Source organism: Pomacea canaliculata, linkage group LG3 (genome assembly GCF_003073045.1).
Source record: "Pomacea canaliculata isolate SZHN2017 linkage group LG3, ASM307304v1, whole genome shotgun sequence".
Lineage (NCBI taxonomy): Eukaryota > Metazoa > Mollusca > Gastropoda > Architaenioglossa > Ampullariidae > Pomacea > Pomacea canaliculata.
Window position 1 is genome coordinate 7321600 of NC_037592.1, and position 20701 is coordinate 7342300.

The 20701-nt window shown below is 38.2% G+C and overlaps 2 protein-coding genes across 3 annotated transcripts; one reads left to right on the forward strand and one right to left on the reverse strand.

Annotated features, from left to right (window-relative positions):
- Positions 1 to 576: 576 nt before the first annotated feature.
- LOC112558739 (arylsulfatase I-like) lies at positions 577 to 6499 on the reverse strand. Its single transcript, XM_025229367.1, is given in 13 exon segments — positions 577 to 963; positions 1453 to 1598; positions 2126 to 2237; positions 2384 to 2448; positions 2809 to 2948; positions 3731 to 3828; positions 4100 to 4163; positions 4339 to 4389; positions 4391 to 4441; positions 4816 to 4979; positions 5783 to 5889; positions 6285 to 6358; positions 6488 to 6499. Coding segments are annotated over 13 exon segments (1131 nt in total). The 3' UTR covers positions 577 to 916.
- A 1899-nt stretch (positions 6500 to 8398) lies between these two features.
- LOC112559477 (protein lin-9 homolog) lies at positions 8399 to 20364 on the forward strand. 2 transcript variants are annotated; one of them, XM_025230770.1, is made up of 17 exons: positions 8399 to 8967; positions 9730 to 9762; positions 10151 to 10188; positions 10522 to 10641; positions 11344 to 11406; positions 11723 to 11862; positions 13495 to 13620; positions 13935 to 14092; positions 14604 to 14737; positions 14888 to 15004; positions 15532 to 15633; positions 16271 to 16351; positions 16774 to 16920; positions 17428 to 17526; positions 18021 to 18107; positions 18389 to 18483; positions 19174 to 20364. In XM_025230770.1, exons 1-17 carry the CDS (start codon positions 8946 to 8948, stop codon positions 19274 to 19276), a joined length of 1665 nt encoding a protein of 554 aa, XP_025086555.1. In that variant the 5' UTR covers positions 8399 to 8945; the 3' UTR covers positions 19277 to 20364. The 2 variants fall into 2 exon arrangements, with proteins under 2 accessions (XP_025086555.1, XP_025086556.1); XM_025230771.1 differs by having other exon boundaries at positions 8405 to 8967; positions 16795 to 16920.
- The last annotated feature ends 337 nt before the right edge of the window (positions 20365 to 20701 follow it).

Genomic DNA, 20701 nt, shown 5'->3' on the forward strand with positions numbered 1-20701 from the left:
ACAAATACCTCGGTATAATTATGTCCACTCGTTGTGTCTTTACACATGCTCTTGAAGATCTTTCCTCTCAAGCTCGGTTTGGTGTGATACGTATTCTCCCATAATGTCCACGTTGTATAAATACGGCTATGGATATGTCTAGGAAAGTCAAGGTGTTGCCAATGTCAAATACATTTTAAGTGAATTCAAGTTACCTTTGATGGATTGTTTTTACCAAGAATGGTATATCAAAGTGAATTCTAGCTCAAGGTTCTTTCCATATAATTTATACAAATTTTCCATAATACAGAGCCGTTTTCTTGGTAATATGAAGCATATTGGTATGAGAGATGTCTGTGATCAGGATGAAGAAACGAAATACACTTTCTATTTGTGTGTCCTATGTATGCTGATTTACGAGAAAGCTACATCCCCAAAAAGGCATCGACCAGGGAAGTGATCGCGTTACTTGCAAATTCGTTTGTGTTCCTTGTAAGAGATTTGGAGCAGTTTCCTGAATATTGGCTGAATCCTTCTCTCCATCTCGGTTAGCAAGGTCCTTGTGTTTCTCAACCATACAGCATGAACGACAAAGGATTTTTATAGCTTCAACTTAGTGTATTAATGTATGTTAGCATGTATAATGAAAACAGTCCATCCTCATTCTGGTGGTAAGTTGTTTTCGTTGCAAAACAAAGCTTATTTTAGAAAAGCATTTATCACTGGACAGTGCATGTAACTGTGCAGTCAGTTATATCTTAATGATACATAATGAGAAGTTGATGATTAGACTTTAACAAAAATTATACTTGTTAACACCATCCAGGACTCCACACACCCCCAAATTTTTCGGGGCTTGCTCGCAAGTCGGAAGAAGGGTCTTGAGCTGGCACCAATTCTTGCCGCCATCTTTCAAGTCTTGCCAACATGGACGCCTCTACCGTAGGTTGACTTCCATACATGTTTTACGTTCCTCTTGATCCTCTACAAGAAAAAAAACCCAGACAAACAAAACAGAGATAGTGGTGTTTCTGTAACAGCTACTTGTGTTTATATGTGCGAATAGCCGAAAATTACTACAGTCGGACCTCGATAAGTCGAACTCAAAGCGACCCGAAAAAAAAATCGACTTAGGAAGTTTTCGTGTTAGGGAAAATGGCATAATAGGCGCAGGTATTTGACCGAGAACTAACAATTCGATATAGGGAGGTTTTCGACTTAAGGAAGGTCGATTTATCGAGGTCCGACTGTATAAACTTGCAATATATCAATATGTGTAAACATTCTTTTAAAAAAAAAAGCTGTAAGATGAAAATGGTAAATTGGGTTCACGATTAAAATGTCTTTGGGGCCTATGTTTTCCTTTGGGGAACATGCAAAGTTGTAATGCAATTATTTGACGAACAGCAGAGTATTTTTGTGCAAGAATGAAAAGTTTAGAGGCAGGAAATATTGAAATTTACCATTCCTTACCTCTTATATTGTAAAGAAGATAAGTCGAGTTGTCCGTGAATCTGTCACGCTTGAATTCCGTCCGATTAGCCCATTTGGTGTCCCCTAGAGGATACCACCTGTTGTAGATGCCGGGTCGACCCACAATTAACTTCCAGTCTCCAAGTCTGGAGAGACGATCGAAGAATTTATGAAAAAATACATAAACAGTATTCAGTACACAAAATTAATAAAGAAATAAAGGGGAAGGCACAACTTGAGCTAGACGGTTAAATCTAAATACAACATTAGTGTAGGTGGGTGTGAATAGATCTGCATGCATATACTTCAATCACGCGAAATCAGCGAATCTTTGAAAGTCTTATGTCTGTGAGATAGGAAATTTTAGTTAAAGGGAACAATGATAGCCTTCGCATAATAATGATAATAAATATCCTTTTAGGGCTGTTGTTGTCTAAAGAACTAAAGATGCAGGATGACACGAAACACATTTTACCACCAGACGACATTTTTAAAGCGCAGAGATCGAAGATCTAAATTTCACATGTAGCAGCCTGCATCTCTTCGCTAATTGTTGTCTTGTATTAACAAAGATTAATTGAGAGAAAATGTTTTTATTTCATTATATGTGGGTAATAATTAAGTGTTAGGACGGCGAAAAGTGTAAAGGGGGAGAGGAGAATTGTTGACTTGCCTAACTGCAGCATTATTGTCAAGCTCGTCGATGTTGTAGAGGAACTCCTGTCGACGCGATTGTCGACCCTTGCTCAGCATGTCCCACTGGTTGACGCCATCTTGATTGCGAGCTGCACAAGGTAATGTATTTTTCCATACTCAGATCGTGCTGGTGAGATTCTAAAAACGCGCATGCACTCACACAGACACACGCACACGCGCGATCGTGCTGATAGACTTCATGCTTTGGCACATGTTGAAGCCGCATGAGACTTACTCAAACTCGGAGGGACACCAGCCACGTGTGCCATGGTCGGGAACCAGTCGACAGCATGAAAGAGTCTGCGAACAGAAGAATTTCGCCATAAAAGAAATTCCTTGCAACGGGAGCGTGACCTCATGACTGAAGTCTGTGAAAATGTTAAAATGACAGGGACAGGGGAGGTATACAAAGAAAATCATTTGCATACTCTATTATCAGGTTATCGAGGCAAGCGAATTAACAGATGGGGTCGTGCATCTCAGTAGAAAAAGACTGACTGCAGCGAGAAATAAAACTTACGCGTTTATTCATATATTTAGAGTGTCAATGAATATTAATTATCTTTAGTCTGGTCAATATTTCAGCGTGGACGCACGGAAATTTATTTCTCCTTGATGTCGTGGACCGGAAGACAACCGGAAGTTTTATCATCCACTCACCCTGTGTGCGTGTATGCTCTCTTCTGCAGTAAGGTCTTGCTGAACACGAAGGCAGCAGCGCGGGTACCTCCTTCCCAAAGGGTGGTTTTGGCACCCCGAAGTGGCAGGTTATTAGCTCCCTCGTAGACAGCACCTCCGTTCTGCGAGAACAAAATGATGGACAGGCAGACAGACTGAATGGTGACTATAGCTCTGCTGACTTCTATATGACTTCTCTTACCACTCTGATTTCATTGACTTCGAGCTTCCAGGCAGGAAAGCCACTACATCTTATGAATATACCACAGCCCTACACATCTATATTTCTTGTAACAATTAAATGGAATAAAAGACACTAACTCTTGTGAATACATCACAACTATACGCAACTTTATTTCTTGTAATGATACAAACATAATAATAACCTTATAACTACCTGTTGAACATTATCTTTCAACATTAACTTTGTGTTTCGTGCAGTTTATTATTGTAATAGTGTTTATCATAAGACAAAATTCAGAGCAAAAGCTTTGTTTGCTTACCGTATAAAATAATTACCATCATGAAGAATTACTATTATCACTACCATTGTCTAAAAATGTGGATCTGTTTACCCTATTTCCCTAGTTAATGAATTGTCATTATCATTAGCATTGTTTAGCGATGTGTGCTTGTTTACTGCCTTGCTAACACCTTATCTTCCCATACGCGTGTCTGTATGCTTGTTGACAACACATTAAACGTACCCACATCCTTCATTCCATTGTATAATGTGTTTCTTTGTTTCTCTAACTAAATTCTCCCCTTGTGATGGATATTATTTCAATAACTGCAGCTAACAGACATATGACGTAAATCGCAGTTAATCAATGGAGAGAAAAAAAATCATAATGATAAAAGACTTCAAATGGAGGATTTAGAGAAGCGGTAGAGAATGACTCACGTCGGAAGTGAAGACGAGTAACAGGTTGTCCATCATCCCAGCCGTTTGAAGAGCTCTCGTCACGTTTCCCACCGCCTCGTCCAGCGCCGACACCATTCCTAGGAACATAATATTCCCAAGATACTATTCCCAGCAACGTAATATTCTCAAGGTCACCATCAATACTGTCCCGAGCTTGATCAACAGCCCTAGGGGTTAGAGTTATGAAATAAGGGACACGCGGGAACGCAAGGAAGGACAAGAAACCAGAGTACCCCTACCTGAAACAGCCACGTAAGTCAGCTCTGACATACAGTAAGATAGCACAAGTAACTATTACTACAAGTAATGCAATTCAAGGAAGCTAAAGGTATAGTTGTGTGTACTAACCACAGTACTTTCTCCTCGCCTTTCTTCTGATGCGACTGTACATTCTCTCAAACCGGGCTGGAACCTGAAAAATGCCAGCAGTTCCATCTGTTCAATCCTATTTTCCCTGCGCGCTAATATTTAGGACTAGGACTATGTTGAAAGCTTGTGATTTGTGTGCACGCAATGCTACATACATCATATCCATTGTTCAGACATTTAATACGTGGCCTTGGCTAAGCATTGAACTGGTAACTCACCTGAAGAGGGCCATGTGGACTTTTAAAAGCGAGATATAGAAAAAGGGGAGTAGCTTTTGTTGTGCCGCTCTATAATCTTCACAGCCTGCTCTGAAAATACTTCCTGCACACATCCAATTTATCACCACCTCAAAACAAATTAACAAACGCGCACACAGTCTCACACAAAGTGAAGCAGAAGGTCATGACTTGGGGACCATAACTGACTTAGACGTTTGTCGATCACAGTGTCTATATAAACTTCTAGCAGCAAGTCATTCGAAAATTAAGTGGTTCAAATTTCCAACTATTAATGTGCTTTCGCAACAGACATTTATTGCTAAATATGTTAAGTAAATTTTTTGTGACTATCATAGAAATCTGACAAGAATAGACATATATATAAAGAATTGCGTCCTTGAAAGACAGAAAACATAGATTCACAAAAAAGAGAAAATTCCTTTCATCTGAGTTCCTCCCAGCTTGAGAACTTCGTACCGTAGCGTATCTATCCACAACAGTTGTATCCACTGTGTCGTTATTCCAGAACCCAAAGCCGTTCTTATCCAGTTCTCTGCTCAAACGCACCGACGAACTAATCAGGGACAGAGGCCCTGACCTTAGCCAGGAGGAAACTTTTAGTTCTGGCTCAAACGTGTCCACTGAAAATAAAGAATGCAGAATAAGGGGGATGGGAAACACGCTGATGGCAGAATATAGTATTGCAATCGGCATGACATATTTTGAAAGGCAAATTTTGTGCCATTTGGTAGTCCATAAGCTAGTTATGCAGCGTGTTTCTAAAAGCTAGAACTGTTCTTAAGATGCAAATTTTAGAAACATTTTTTCACTACTATGCCATCTACAAAAAAAAAGTAACAGGAAGGAAAGTCTGGTTTAAACAGTTTTAAGGAGGATAACTACTGCATTTCATTTCTCCCTCCCCCCCCCAAAAAAAAAAATGCATGCCCATTTATACACATCTCTCTACATTTGAACTCTGCACAAAATAATTTGTAGAGAAATACTTCATTAAAGCTGGTTCGCACGAAAATCTTTACTGTACTAGGAAAGCCTGAAAATAAATCCAGCTTTCATAAACACTCTGCACGGCCGCAGAGTCAGTGAGTGCAGCGTTAAAAACAATCGTTTCTCTCGTTTGTAGAGTGTGAAATAAGAGTCGAGCTGAATTCCGGAAGTCAAAGGCACAAGAGCCTCGGAAAACTCGCTGTCAGCAAAGTGAGCGAGGGGCAAGAGGTCAGAGGTCCTTGTAGTTTAGAGTGGTTGGGTCAAAAGATGTGTTGCCATGTGTGGGTAAAGTCTTCTCTTGGTGCCCCATATTTGAGAGTGGTTATAAGTGTCTACGCTTCCATATTTCTAACAGTATTGACTGCATGGTTAAAGCCAAACCAGAACAATGCTAGTTTCTTTTTATTTTTTCAAACATCATCTCCCGAACTTTTACCTGCATCATGTAGATAGTAGTCTTTGGAGCCATACAGGTAGCCATAAAAGCTGTCGAAACCGCGCTTGATTGGTGTGTACTTCCAGTTACAGAAGCCAAGATGCCATCTATGTGGACAACATGTATGTTCATGACTTCAAAATGAATAGGCATTTTTTTTATTTTTACAACCATCGTGATGTAAACCAAGTTACAGTAAACAATGCAATTCGTCTCCTCAAGCCCAACAAAATCAATTAAAACAACTGTGACTTGTGACTCTCTAATTGTGATGAATGAACCAGTGACCCAATAAATATAATGACAAACTATTCACATCCAGCATCGCAATTCTCTTCTCTTCGTCTCTTCCCTCTGGAACTGTCCTTGTTAACTTTAACTCTTTCTCACTCGACCCAATCTCTTCTCGACAGTGTGTGTGTGTTGTTGTTTTTCATGGGGTAGGTGGGATGATCATTGCGAACTTCATACTTGCCGACCATGTGTGTGGCGTATCCTTGACCTTTCAGAGCTTGCGGCAGAAGGGTGAAGTTCGATGGGATAAATTGGTGGCGAAGATGGTCTGATTGACTTGTGCTGAAAATAAATAGTGCACAAAAAAACATTCTCTATATGACGCCGAGAACGACCCCTATTAGCCAACATAAATGTGTGTGTGTGTGCGCGCGCGCTCGTTTGAGGATTGGGAGATGTAAAACTCATTACCTGAAGCCCCATTCGAATTGGGTAGTACCCAGTCATGAAGCTGGCACGTGATCTGCAGAGAGTAGATGTACAAAGAAAGGGTGAGAACACAAGATGAGAACATGATGCCATGTTACATTGGGATGGATGGATGATGATCAACTGTGATGCAGTTTATTAAGTGTTGATTTGAGGCCTACTCGGTGTGATGGACTATAAATCTCCTCTTGCCCACTTAGCTGCTTTCCATATACATCTACATATCAGGAGATGTAAAAACTGATATAAATGGTACGACACACTGTCAAACTTACGGGCGTGCATAAAGGCTGTACGTAAGAAGACTGCAACCTAACCCCTTCCTTCGCTAAGCGGTTTAAGGTTGGGTGTCAGCATCTGGGGATTGTGCCAACCCACATCATTCCAACCTGAAACAACTCAATGCTGTCATACTTCACAAACCTGTCTCTTCAACATCAGTCTAAAACATTTACTTTAAAATGACATTCTCTCAATAGAAAGGTAAAAATCTATAGCAGTAAGGATATTAACAAACCGTAGAATTTACAACAATGACATTTCGTTATCTGACTATATGAGGCTTCTTAGATAATATATGAGATTTCTTCCAGCAGTTATCCTGTTATCTGACAGCTCCTTCGATAATCTTGGTAAATATTATAAAATATAGCAAAGAAAGAGGAGGTACGTCAGGACAAATCATTTCAATCAACCGACTCTCTCATTTTAAATAATTGATCACGTGTGCTCACACTCTCATCCTAATCATATTTCGCTCACCTAGATCATCGGCGACAATAAAGATGATGTGAGGAGGTCCAGCGACCACAGATGACAAGCCCACCACAATTAATAGTAATGTCGCAGAGACGGACATGCCTGGAATTATTTTCAGGTCGATCCAATAGCTTTGATTTGTGAGAGCAATTAATTCTATCTAGACGCTTATCCTGATACTCTCCGTGGTCAATTAACGGTCGGCTTGTTTGTTGTTTTCTTCAGCTCAAACGTGTAAAGTGCTAGAAAATTGCTTCATGGGAAAACACTTTCTAAACGTTGTTTTCTTGAAAATATTCTTTCGTTTTTAAGGCAGTGTATACGAGTTGACAAACGCTATGTCATCTGCGGAGCCCGCGTTACATGAAAGCTAACGCTACTGTAGATGGCGTCGTACGTAACAACGACGAGACAGCGAAGGCCCCCAAGCCGAGAGCGACTCCTGCCTGATGTTACTGCTGATGTTGCTGGCGATATCGTCACGCTATCAGGTCCGTGCGAGAAATGTGGTTGTCGTAGGTTCCAGCACCGCCCGACAGGTTGATCGCGGATGTCCGTGGGTTGATGGAAGCTCGAGCGACGCTGGTACGGTCACATGGACACCTAACTGATTAGATGAGCTTGATGAATGTGTAGTGGCCTGCTTAAGATGCATGTTCAGCTACTGGCCACTCTTCTCGAGAGAGCAGGACGAACACAATGTCAGCACGAATTTGACTCTCGAGTGAGTCATATTTTGCTTGCCAGGATATAGTATCATTGATAGCATGCAGATTCCTCTTTCCTTCACAATAGCATGTACTCTTTCCTTACAGCAGCACGTACACTTTATAAAGGAACGAAGGAGACAAAAAATAAATAAATAAATAAAATAAAAAACCACAAAGAAAGTAAAAACTGAAAACAAACCCTACAGAAATGAAATACTATAGGAAGAAAGAAATAAAAAAAGAAAAGAAAAAAGAAAGTATGGATCATTCAAAGAAAAAAAAAAGAGAAGGAAACAAAGCAGAATATATTATATAGTAAGAAGCAAAAATAAATAATAAAAAAAAGAGGAAGGAATGAAGGAAGGAAAGATTAATATGTTCCCTATCAAATTTAGAAACCGAGGGGAGGAGGGAACCATGAAAAAAAAAAAAAAAAAAAAAACACCGACGGCTAACCCTACTAAAGAGGTGGCACAGAGACAGGCGAGATACGAACCATTCGTCTATCACTCTCTCTGTGTTGCACCGTGAAATAGCTCCCATGCTTATCTGATTGGTTGGTTGCAATAAACAAGATCAGCCAATCACAAATACACTCATCACTGGCAATGTCAGATGTGTATACGTACCCGTCTTCTGTTGTGTTCTTCTTTCTAAAGGGCAGCATCGCAATTGGTTTTTTAACGCACCAACTGGTCATGACATACACTTCATTAAAATTAAGTTACGTACGTGTTTCACAAAGTCGTGTCAAAAGTTCAACTGTGCTATTAAAACTTTAGAAACACAAGAGTACCTCTCTATAGAACATTCGAGATTAAGCACACTAACGATTTTTATTATGTTTATTTTTTACTTTATTTTTGTTTGACTTTACTTTCTACTCGCAAATAACGCCTTGGATGGAAGTGCCCAGCAAGGCCAAGTCTGGGTCACGTGAGAGCGGTATTTGAAATAGAGGCGCCATCAAAATGGCGGAAGATTCGCTCGAGAGTAAGAGAGTTGTGAAAATGATTCCTTTTATTTTTCTGTAATCAGGCTTTTGATAGTTTGCCTTGACGTTAAACTAATATTTTATCTAGAATAGCGACAAGAAATGATATTAAAATGTTCATGAAAGTCACTGACCATATCTAAAGGACTTGAAACTAGTTTACCACTAGTAAATTCAGTCAAATAAGTTCGTACGATGAGAGACTTTCGTAGTTTAGACAAGACGTATCGATTTCCCCGATGGCTTACTTTATTTGGATCGTATTTCGATATGATAATCTTATAATGTACATTTTACCCTAAGAAAACTGTACACTTTTCGTAAAATGTCATCGAAAACACGTTTGTGTCGTCGCTACGTGTCGATGGTGGTCAGACCCTCGTAGTTAAAAAAAAAAGTTTGTTACTTGATCGGGAACAACAAAATAGAAGAGAGTTATGGGTTACCCAAGGATGACATCGGTTGAAACTATGCTCAGATGCAGGTCAGTTCTAAGCAGTAAAAATGAAAGTGTCATCGTTGGCAACACATTACGTACGCAGGATCCTCCATCCCCTTTTTAATGCCTCTACGTGAACATTAACAAATGTTTTAGATATTGCAAAGTCAATGTTATGCCACAGTCAGTGTACATCACCTAATTTACACATGCACATTTTTTATTTATATTTTTTAAAGGAGCATAAGATCCTGTTACACTAAGCAGTCTTTGCATAAATCTCAAATCACATTTTAAGTGTATGCATAAATTTACATTTCAGGTTCTGCACATGCATTGGTCAGCCTAAGGGAAGGTAAGATAAAAGAAATTATGAAATCTGTGATGGCATGCTCGTTGCTTTTAAAAAATGTCAACACAACCATTAAAAAAATCACAGTTGCTTACAGTCAAAATGTTGGCAATTATAGAAAATTTTCTTTAAATTTTAACAAGTCCTCTTAATGCCAAGCACATTATCAGGCTGCATGTAAGGAGGGTTGTTTGCTATAACATTTCAAGCAGAGATGTTCATAAAGTTTATGTTCACAGTTGCAGAATAGTAAGATCAATTTCTGACAAAAAATGTTCTCACACAATATTTCCTTAAAATAAGATTTATATTTTGTAAGTTAGTCTTCATGACATTTTTCAAGCTGTGTAAAACTCAAATGAGTAATGCTTTTTGCCATATTCAATTTCAGGAAGTGGTATCTACCGATCTCCTCCAAGAAGAGGAAATGTAAGTTCTTTCTTGTCTCCTTTCACCCACATCCTAATCAACACCTTCAGCATAAATGGTTGTGTATGAGTGTGTGTGTGTACAAGCATAAGTATCTTGGGTTTGTAAGACAATATCAAGGTAAATAATATAGTAGTATTGTTAGAAGAAGAAATAAAAGGAAAAGCTTATAAACTATGATATGACTGCAGACAGCTACCTTGATTAAATGTTCACAGTTATTAATGAATATAAAGATGAAAAAAGTATACTTACTAGGTAACTATAGGTAATTTATTAGGTAATAATAATATTTCCATTTCTTATATTTTGTTTCTTTTTGTATGATTGCAGCCTCCACGAATCAGAAAGAAGAACCAACGATTTTATAACGATGATGAAGAAACAGATTATTCACCAATTCGTTCCCCTAAAAAACAACCAAAACTGTCTCTTACGCATATATCGTCATCTGTGAGTTAAAAACATTTTTTTATATACACAGGACAGGTAGATTTATGAGGAAGTCTGTAGGTGCTGGGTGAGCAGATAGCCAAGTGGTGAGAACACTGGTGCCTGAGGTGTGCAGTTTGATAGCTGTGTAGTGCAGCAAACTTCCCCCAGTCAACTCAGCTGGTGGAAATGGGTGCCTGACTATAGAGGTTGGGGGAGATAAGGCAGCAAGGGAAAAGAGATGGGCATCGTCCTTACTTAGAAGCTGACTCTGAGAACACCTCACTCCCTACCTAATGACCTGAAAAGGTCAGGGGATGACTGTTACCTTCACCTGTGGAAGCTGTGTTTTAACTGGCATGTTTTCAGATACAGAATTCCATTTTTTTCTTAAAAATCTGATGTCACTATCATTACTGTTTAGTACAGTTAATAAGATTTCTTTTTGCTTTTGTTCCTTTTATTTTAATTTGTAAATATATGGCAGGAAAATATGGGTGAAGTCTTTTTGCTTTGCTCTTTACTAGATAGTAATTATTAATAATTATAGTTGAAGAACCACATTGACATTGTGAATGAGCATGAAACAGTAAACCCTTAAATATTGTTAAGCTGTCTACATCTCTAACAGCCATGACCATTTGCAAAAGTAGCATCATTTTATGGATAATGTCTTTTTAAAATTGCTAACTGTCAAACTGTTAAAGAAGAGTTACTTTTCAGCTTCCAAGGCCCTCATCAGTTCCATCAACTCCAGAGAAACCTAACAAGGGTCAAGCACCTGTGGTAAGTCATAACTATGTTATAATCATGTATAGTCTGCAGAACATACTTTTATGAAGTCACAAGAAATTGATTAGAAAGGAGTGGTTGGTGATTTGAAGCTAGGATAAAGTTTATACGTAAGTCTGTGACCACCAGTCCTAGAAAAACTTCAATGACTCAAGCTTTTGAAAACAGGCATTTGAGTGAATATACCCTTTCTTGAGTCTAATACAGTTGTCTTGATGGATTTATATTATCCTAATTTTAGACTGGAGTTAGGATGAGCATCATTTATGGCAAAAGTAGCAGGCTTATCTTTATATTGATTTGTTCTCAGACTTCAGGGCGCAGTATATTACCTATTGTCCCAGACAAGAAAACAGCCCAAGCAATTGGTGTAAGGCTGAGAAACCTTCTGAAGCTGCCAAAAGCACACAAATGGGTGTGCTATGAGTTCTTTTACTCCAACCTAGATGCGTGAGTACCAGTCTGTTTATAAGCTCCAAAGCAAGTTTAAAGAGCGACATAGTTTTATAATTACTTTAAAGCAGTGGTTCTTAACCGGGGTTCTATCGAACCCTAGGGGTTCGGTGAATGGGTCTCAGGGGTTCGGCGGAGCCTCCGCCATGGAGGTCAAGACACACCCACAATTCGTGATGACACTAAAGAAGGGTTCGGTGAATGTGCATATGAAACTTGTGGGTTCGGTGCGTCAAACAAGGTTAAGAACCACTGATTTAAATGTATGCTTCGGTGATGATATTCTTGTAGGGTTTATTTCTTCTTCTCTCTGTCCTCTGTTTCTTTCTCCAGCTGGAATTTTCATGTTTAAATATAGATTATACATGATTAAATAACAGCCTGATGCTTTGTTATGTTTTGATTTTTTTTTTTTCTCCTACCTGTTTGATCATCATACTCATCCTATGGTGACTTGTTGCCAGTATTAAACCACTAGAAACAGTTCACACTTTTGTCTAAAAGTGATTTCAAGAAGATCCATTACAAATCACTTATGCAATAGTTTATGGAGAAACATCAATATGCATGTGGATTTTTTTGTAAAAAATATTTAATATTGACTTTATATTTTGTCTCCAAGCATACTACCATGTAAGGCTTACAGCATAATATACTGTTAACCAAATATAATCAAAATAGATGACATGGGCTTCTATGCGAGTTTGTTTTTGTACTGTTATGGTTTTGGAAAGGTTTGGCAGAATCAGACTGATCAAAACCCTGAACTGTTTGTTACAACCTTTAAAAAGAGACAACAGGACTATTATCAACAAGAATGATAGTTTGATATAGCTTTCAAAATATAATATTAGTTTAGATCCTCTTTTACTGATAATCATAATCTATACGTCTTCGGAAATGTCAAGATTAAAACTGCTTTAGTTAGAGTAAGTTTCTCCCAATTAAAGTTCAGACTCTTAAGCCAGTATGTGTTACTATCTGATTTTTATTATCTATTTTCTATTGCTATGATATAGCCATAGTTACTGGCTTGGCGTAAACCCTCATGATCTGTTTTGTACAGATACAAATGAAACAAAGATGCACTTCACGTTCGTATGTCCTGGGTATAAGGATCTTTGTGATATATGTATATCATACAAATTTTATAGAATTCCATCTATGTCTTTATTTCCATGCATCTTTATATTTTTGAGTGTATATTTTTGGATTTCCATTGGAAAGTAGGCAATGTGTATCAGTGGATGTACAAACATGTTAAAGAATAATAAAAGTAGATAAGGTGCAATATGCTGCTTTATATTCTGAAGGTATTAGGCTCTGTATAAAACTGTTTTGTAGAGAACTACAGGACTGTATGTGATTACATTATTGTGTGTTTTGCTTATGTGTATACAGAATGCATCAGACCACTCTTTTGTAATATGGGTCATTAGCCTAAGCAGTAAAATTGTTCGTTCATTCATTCTGTTGCTTGCTGGAAGATTGGTACAAGATTGTGGTCTTTTGAGTATCCTTCATCTGCATACTTTCACAGAAGATAGTGAAAATGTTAGTTATAAACTTTTTTTCTTTTGCTAGTAATCTTTTTTTTTCTTTCTTTTGCTTGTACAAATATATCTCCAGGCCCCTTTTTCTTGGACAAAATGACTTCTGTATATGCTTGCAAGAGTCATTCCCTCAGCTGAAAACAAAGAAGCTGACACGTGTTGAATGGTGTAAGATTCGCCGTCTGATGGGGAAACCCCGAAGGTATGTATGTGAAATTGTTTTCTAAATGTTAATCCAGGTCATTTACTGCATAATTCTAACCACTTTTGCATCAGTGGGCAGGGATCAAAAATTGCATGACATCTGAAAAGGCGAGCTAAAGTCTATGTGTTAACACTAACTCACACAAGCATTACAAAAAGATTGGTAAACAAGTCTAGTTTCTTAAGTTCACCTTTCAAATTCAAGCATCAGTTTCATACCAATAATTTTTGACCTTGTGTAAAAGCTGCTTTCCAATGATCTATCTTCAAATGTTTGGTGGTGGCATGTGAAGTCTTGCAATTCCTTGGCAGATGCTCCTCAGCATTTTTTGATGAGGAAAGACGCACACTGCATGAGCGCCGTGACAAAATTCGCCTTCTGCAGCAGCGTAAATTGAATGAGTTTAACAGCCTGAAGGACCTGCCTGAGGAAATTCCACTTCACCTGGTCATTGGCACAAAAGTAACAGGTGAAAGATAACTTGCAATACTGATGCAGTCTTTATGACAGTGGAAAATCCCTAGTTTAGTGCATGTGACAGCTTTGTGGCTGGAAAACTACCCATGCTCACCCAACAGCTGCTTAGCAAAAATGGGTATCTGGCTTATTAAAGATGGTAAAGAGGGTGGAAAGAAAGGGTTGGGCTTCACCTTCCGGAAGTCATGCTGTAGATGCAGAGAACCACTTATATTTACTGCTAAGTATTTTTACCTGTGGAAATGAATGTGAAAGCTTGGTAGGTGTTACATGAAACTCTTGCATTGCATCTTCTGTAACATTATAGCTCAGAGATACTGTTTTTGTTTTTTGTTTGTTTTTTTTAAAATTATGGTGAGGGTGTGATGATGACCTTCCAAGATATACTGCAAAGGAGGGAGGATATTTTATAGTGGAACTTTTAGAGAATGTATTAAACTGTAGTGTTGCTGAGTCGCTTTTCATGGTTAAATTACATAGCTTATGGTGATTTTATGTGATAGCTCGTCTGAGGAAACCACAAGATGGACTTTTCACAGGAACAATCAAGGCTTTGGACACAACAGATAACACGTATCGTGTGACCTTTGACAGGCAGGGTCTTGGGACCCACTCCATACCTGACTTCGAAGTGCTGGTAGGTATAAATTAGGTGTGAGAAATTGTTGCCTGACAAGCATTTTCCAGAAACTATAAAAAGGTACAGCCCAGTTGCAAATTTGTGATGTTTATCTGTTCTGATGTTTTGTCTTCTTGAAGTGTAAAGGGAGAGAGTGTTTGTCAACAGAGCAGTGAACCAGGAGAGACAATTCCTCTGTCAGCTTTCCAGCAGAAACAGCGTCCCCGGCAGGCCCTTTCTTTACCAAGATTTATGCCTGGTGCTTCATCCCCAGGATCTCAAACGGTAAAAAATGTTTTCCGTTATGATTTTTTTTTTTTTTTCTTTTGCTCATCTCCCCCTCCCTTTCCTTTGGTGTTACTGTTCTTGTTCCTGCATTTTAGCATTTCAGTTATTGGTGTCATATTCATTAAATCCTGAAAATCATCTTTTAGAAGGTAGAAATGGCATTACAGACTTCTTGCTTGCAGTCCAATTATGTTTTAAAATATAATGAATTCCAACTAATATCAAGTTTTTTATTTCTTTCTGATTATGTTGCCTGCTATTTATCAGTTGTTGTCATTTACATTGCACAGGTGATCAGTTTAAAACAATTTGCAAAACTCATAAAGGAAATGATCAAATTACTTTATGCAAAAAGTTTTTGATAGACATTGTGATATTTTAAACACTTTTTTTTTTTTTTGCAACAGTAGTGTCATGGTTTGGTTTACATCTGGCATATCTTTCTGAAAGCATATCTTACAGTGCTGTTTGTGCTTCTTGATGTAGTTAGCTACAAGAATAAAACAGCATTTTGTTATACACAGGACAATGATCCTGTGATAAACTTCGCTCCATTCAAGGGTCGATTGCTCAGTCTGGATGGAGGTACCTATGGCGGGTTTCCCATCAAGTACCTGGTGCTTGTGGTAAGACCTTGTTCATTATGTTGCTACAGTATGCCAAAGGCTGGGACTTTAGAGTGAACAGCTAAAATGTGTTGTTTCTCACTTCAAATTATAGTAAAAGTTCATTTATGCATATGCAGTCTGAACTCATTATCTTGTTCCCATCTTTCACTACACTATGCAGCCAAGTAGATTTTTGCCAATTATCCTAGATAAGGATCACCTATCTTCTTTATGTCATCTCCCTCTCTTCTCACCTGTCAGTGTTGGGTGTATGGCAACATGATAACAAGTTGAGACTGTATTTGACATACAATCTTCTATTTTGTGCCATCAGTATATAACATTTATTATGTAACTTCAATTTTAACGAAGGAGCACAATTATATCTACCTCTATACTTTAAAAATTTGTTTTAGTGAACACTTTTTGACAGCAATCTTCTGTTTCTGAGTCAGATCCTTCCATTAATGTTAAAGCTCAGTGGTTACAGCTTTTAGAATTTAATATCAGCCTGAGGACTATAGGACTAAAGATATGCAAGTTCCAGGATTGTTGCACTATTGTGACAGATTTCAAGATCCTTTTGGTTCAGAAGAGGAAGCATCAACAAATGTTAAAAGTTTCATGAAAAATTTCTCATTGTCTTATGTTTCAGACAAGGCTATCTAAAATTCTCAAAGTAAAAAAAGATTGGATTAATCAACTGAAAGAAATGAATACACAAGCTGAGAAAATGGTAAATTGAAAGCCCTTTTAAAAGTGGTTTGTTTATACAGTATACAGTACTTTTTTCTTCCTCCTCCTGTTTGTTGCTTACTGGGTCCTGTTTATACTGGCATTTACTGCCTAATTAGATAATTTTTGTCGTGGAATACAAAAGGTCACACAATCTTGTTTGATCTAATCATTTTTTTAGGGCATAAACATTTTTGTATGTGCAAGATATTTTACTTTGAGTTTACATTTTCATCTGTTTTGCTTCCCACCTCCCCCCTCCTCCCACCAGTTTGCAAGAAAATAATACTCTGTCCATTTTCTACTGGTTTTAGATGGTGAGGCAAATTTGTGAAATTAATTTGGTATTTCATATAAATGCTATCTGCAGATAAAAATAGTTGAAGTTCTACATTGACTGAATGCATTCCACGTGGCATGCAGTTTTGTCTTTCTTTTCACCAGAGGTCATATCAGCAACCCATCACAAGGGATTTTCAAAGAAGCTATGCTGAGGTGATTCTAGAATTGGAAAAACTGAATAAGGACCTGACTGAGCACCTAGTGGACATACAACAGTACAGTCAGGAGGTGAGCAAGAGCCTTGTCTAAAACTGTGATCATCCTATTCTCCAATATTTTTATACACTACTGTTATTACTGGAAATTTTGTTGTATTACGATATTTTGTAATGTTTTCACTATTGTGTTTATCATGTTCTTGCTATTACTGCTTGCTACTTGTATAAAACCAAACCCAGGATCCTTTCAGGCTGTCATCCATTCAGGGTTTGTAGTAGTCTTAAGACCATTGTAATTTTTGCCAGTCTGTCAGTCATTTTTCTCTGTTTTCCTTTTTTTTATGTTTATGCTATGTTACAAACTCTGCGGCATTAAAGAACTCACAGTTGTAGAAGAAAAATTTACATAATCAGTAGATATGTGGGGTAGAATTCCCTATCTTTAAGGAAACTGTCCTTTTCCCCTTTAATCTGAATGTTAATCATTTTGAATTCTCTTGAAGAAAGTCATAGACATAATGTTTGTATCTTATTGTTTATGGCCAAGCTGTAAACACGAGTTTTCTTATTCTCATAGCTTGCCCCTGAACAGGGACTACCCCAAGTGGATCAGCCATCTGAAGTCAAAAAAAGATGTGACAGTGATGCTCAGACTACAGTGGCACAAATTTGCCAGGTATGTTTCCACCAAATTAGGTCCCCACCCATTTGATCTATGATTTTGGATGCTTTTTTAAAAAGTAGCAGTTCTTTCTGTCTTTGCTTCTGTAAAAATACACTAATGGTTGGTTTAACAAAATCAAGCTACTTTATGAGTTGATGTGTTTAGGATATTTAAATACTCTAAAGTTGCCATGCATGCTGTCTTGCTTATTCTTTACCTATGCAGAGGAACAAATAGAATGACCCTGAAATATTTAACACATTGAGCAGTTATGTGACAGATGACATATCTTTTAATGGTGCAAACAGATTGTATTGAGCACATTGAAGCAGCATGCTTGGCAGTTTAAATCTCAGCTTAGTTGTCTTGTGGAGAGAAAAATGATTTTAACTTCAGACATTGCATGTACATTGGTGAAAAACACGTCATTAGCAGAGATTTTAAGATCTGTGTGTATGTGTGCGTGCGGGTGGACGTATATGTGAATGTGTTGTTTGCCTTTGCAGTCCATGTTTAGTAATCGTAAGACTGCCAAGAATGATCGCATCTTAAAACTTGTAACAGGCCTTACTTCACTTATGCTACAGATCAGGGTAAGTGTGGCTTCCCCCCCCCCCCAACCCCTCACAGCCTGTTGTCTGCACATTATAGTTTCCCAATTCAAACTTTAAAACTTGAGAAAACCTCATTGCAGAGCACATCATATACACACATGAACATGCAAAAATGCACCAATTTATTGCTTTTTCTAAGAACATTTCTGGTGAGGAAAGGGATGTACATGGGGAAGAGTGTATATGTGTTTGAGGAGGTTAGGGAAGGCGTTTAAAGAGTTATTGTTTGGATGTGATTGCAGTGAATTGTATGTGTGCAGACCTTTTCGGAGAGTGATTTCAACTCATTTGAATTTAGATCACTGCAAGATAGCCTGCGGGAAATCAAAGAAACTCTTGACAGAAATAATATCAAGTAAGTGGAGATAATCTTTCTGCTTTTACTATCCCCATGAGATGGAAAGTACACTCTGACCTGTTTACCCTTATGGATGAGTCTTAATCACCAGTGGAAATTAGGGCTAAGGCTAAAAGATAACAGGACTATTTTTTTCTTGTTGTTTTCAGCTTTTTTTGTTTCGTTTTGTTGGTTTTTCCCATTCATAGTAGCTTGCTATTTGACAGCTTTCAAATGGACTAGCAGTTGTCCTTTCACTATAGGAAATTGATGAAGCATAAATACTTGCAACAGGAACGTCCCCATTCTGGGTGGGGAGGGGGTTGAAGACATGAGGAATGTCATAAGAGAGGGTCAGTAAATTATAAGAGTTCTACCAATCGAACAAAGGTGTTCTCTTGCCCTGCTCAACCCCTCAACCCAGGCCTGATAAAAGAGGATGAAAGAAGGCCCAGGAAGCTTAAGTGGAAAGGGGATAGTGTCCTCCTTCCTCCCCCAAAAAATTCAGAATTAAAAGAAAACTGACCAGGTGTGAATTGTCATACAGATCTAGTTTCATGATAGCTTATCATTTTAATATTAAAAATCTATTTAGCTGCGGACTGTTTGAACACATGCATGCATGCAAATTTATAACTTTGCTTATAGTGTATGCATCTCATGAATCCAGCCTTTAAAATGTCCTTCATGGTAAGGCTTCTTTTTCAGCTCTTTTCAGAACAATGTGGAGATTCATATTAACCATATACAAAGTGGACTCAGCCAAATGGGTAACCTCCATGCCTTCGCTTCATCTATGCATGACAGCTGATCATGCATCTGTGGATCAGCTGCATATGATAGGCTAAAGCACAGCACACTTCGAGACAGGAAAAGGTAGCAGTGGGTGCACATCTGTGCACAGCATCAAGACTCTTTGATGTCCTCCTTTGTGCCAGTAGTGGAGAGAATAGCACCAGTGAAAGAACGGGAGATTGCAATGAAGGCAGATTTATTGCCAACGCTGAAGAAGTGCGAGTGGAGGTCTGCTGGAGTCACAATGGGACTTTCTAACATCAGGGATTAACGTATTTGTTGTACAGCTTAAATTAAATGTGAACACTCATATTTGAACAGTGTCATTCACACATCTTGCCTGTGGTGTTCAAAAACATATGTCATGTCTGTCATCTTGTAAACAGCAAGACTGGGAGACTCGCACCTTCAACTTCAAGCTGTGTACCAGTTATGCAAAGAGTGGTTGTGTTCTGGTATTGAGTCATCTGGAGTCTTCATAGCTATGAAACCACAAACAACTCCTTTGTTGCATGTTTGTTTTTGTGATATGTTGTTTGTTGATATGCTTCAAATATGAAGTAAGAATCTGACTTTTATGTGCCCTGTACTGAGTCTGGTACAAAAATTGACTACAACTAGACCTAATAGTAATTTATAACTTTACATTTCATCTTATGCCAGCCTCATTCCATACCCACTCCGCTGCCCCATCACTAATCCTTTGCCTTTTACCAGCATTCCTATCAGCTAACAATCATGCAACAGGCTGAATGAAGCAAGCTTAGATTCTGTGATTTATGACAGTGGCTTGATCAGGTGGCGAGAAAATCTTATACTTTCTTTGTGAAGTGGTTATAATAATTGTGTTCGTGCTGCTGGGAGAGAAAAAGATGTGAGAATTTTTTTTTTTTTTAAACCTTACAAAAAATGTGATGCTTAACAGCTAAAAGTGAAAGACAACTGTGCAATTTGAGTGGTGTGGGAGAAATGCTTGTGATGATTGTGGATGCTTGTGGATGATTGAGGTAGAGAGGAATAGCTTGATAGTTTGGATGCATGCATGAGCTGAATTCTTTGAATGGTGTGTTCGTAAACTTCATAAAACACTTCATTTAGCCTACACTTGTGATTTGCAGTTGCGTGAATTTATCAGTGCTCAGTGTGTGTGTGTGTGTGTGGATGTGCTCGCTTGCTGGCATGCATGTCATTGCATCCATGAGAGCAGTGATAATATAGCTGAAGGGGGGGGGGGATTTGCATACTTTAGGAGTTGCTTCCCTCTTATCACAAGGCGTCACAAGTTTTCTTGATGAGAAGAATCTTACAGGAATGATGATTATGACTGAACTTCTGAAAAGGTATGTAGTTCCAGAGAAAAGTTATTTTTCTTGTTTCTGAAGTCTTAGTTCTGTAGCCAGATATTTTAAAATGTGTTGCTAATGATGATTCAGGATAGCCA

Excerpts from the sequence above, each read along its gene's own strand:
- LOC112559477 (XM_025230770.1), top strand. The coding sequence starts at position 8,946 with ATGGCGGAAGATTCGCTCGAGA. Across the intron at positions 15,634-16,270 it reads TCAAGTACCTGGTGCTTGTG|ACAAGGCTATCTAAAATTCT; the intron begins GTAAGACCTTGT and ends CTTATGTTTCAG. Across the intron at positions 16,921-17,427 it reads TACAACAGTACAGTCAGGAG|CTTGCCCCTGAACAGGGACT; the intron begins GTGAGCAAGAGC and ends TTATTCTCATAG.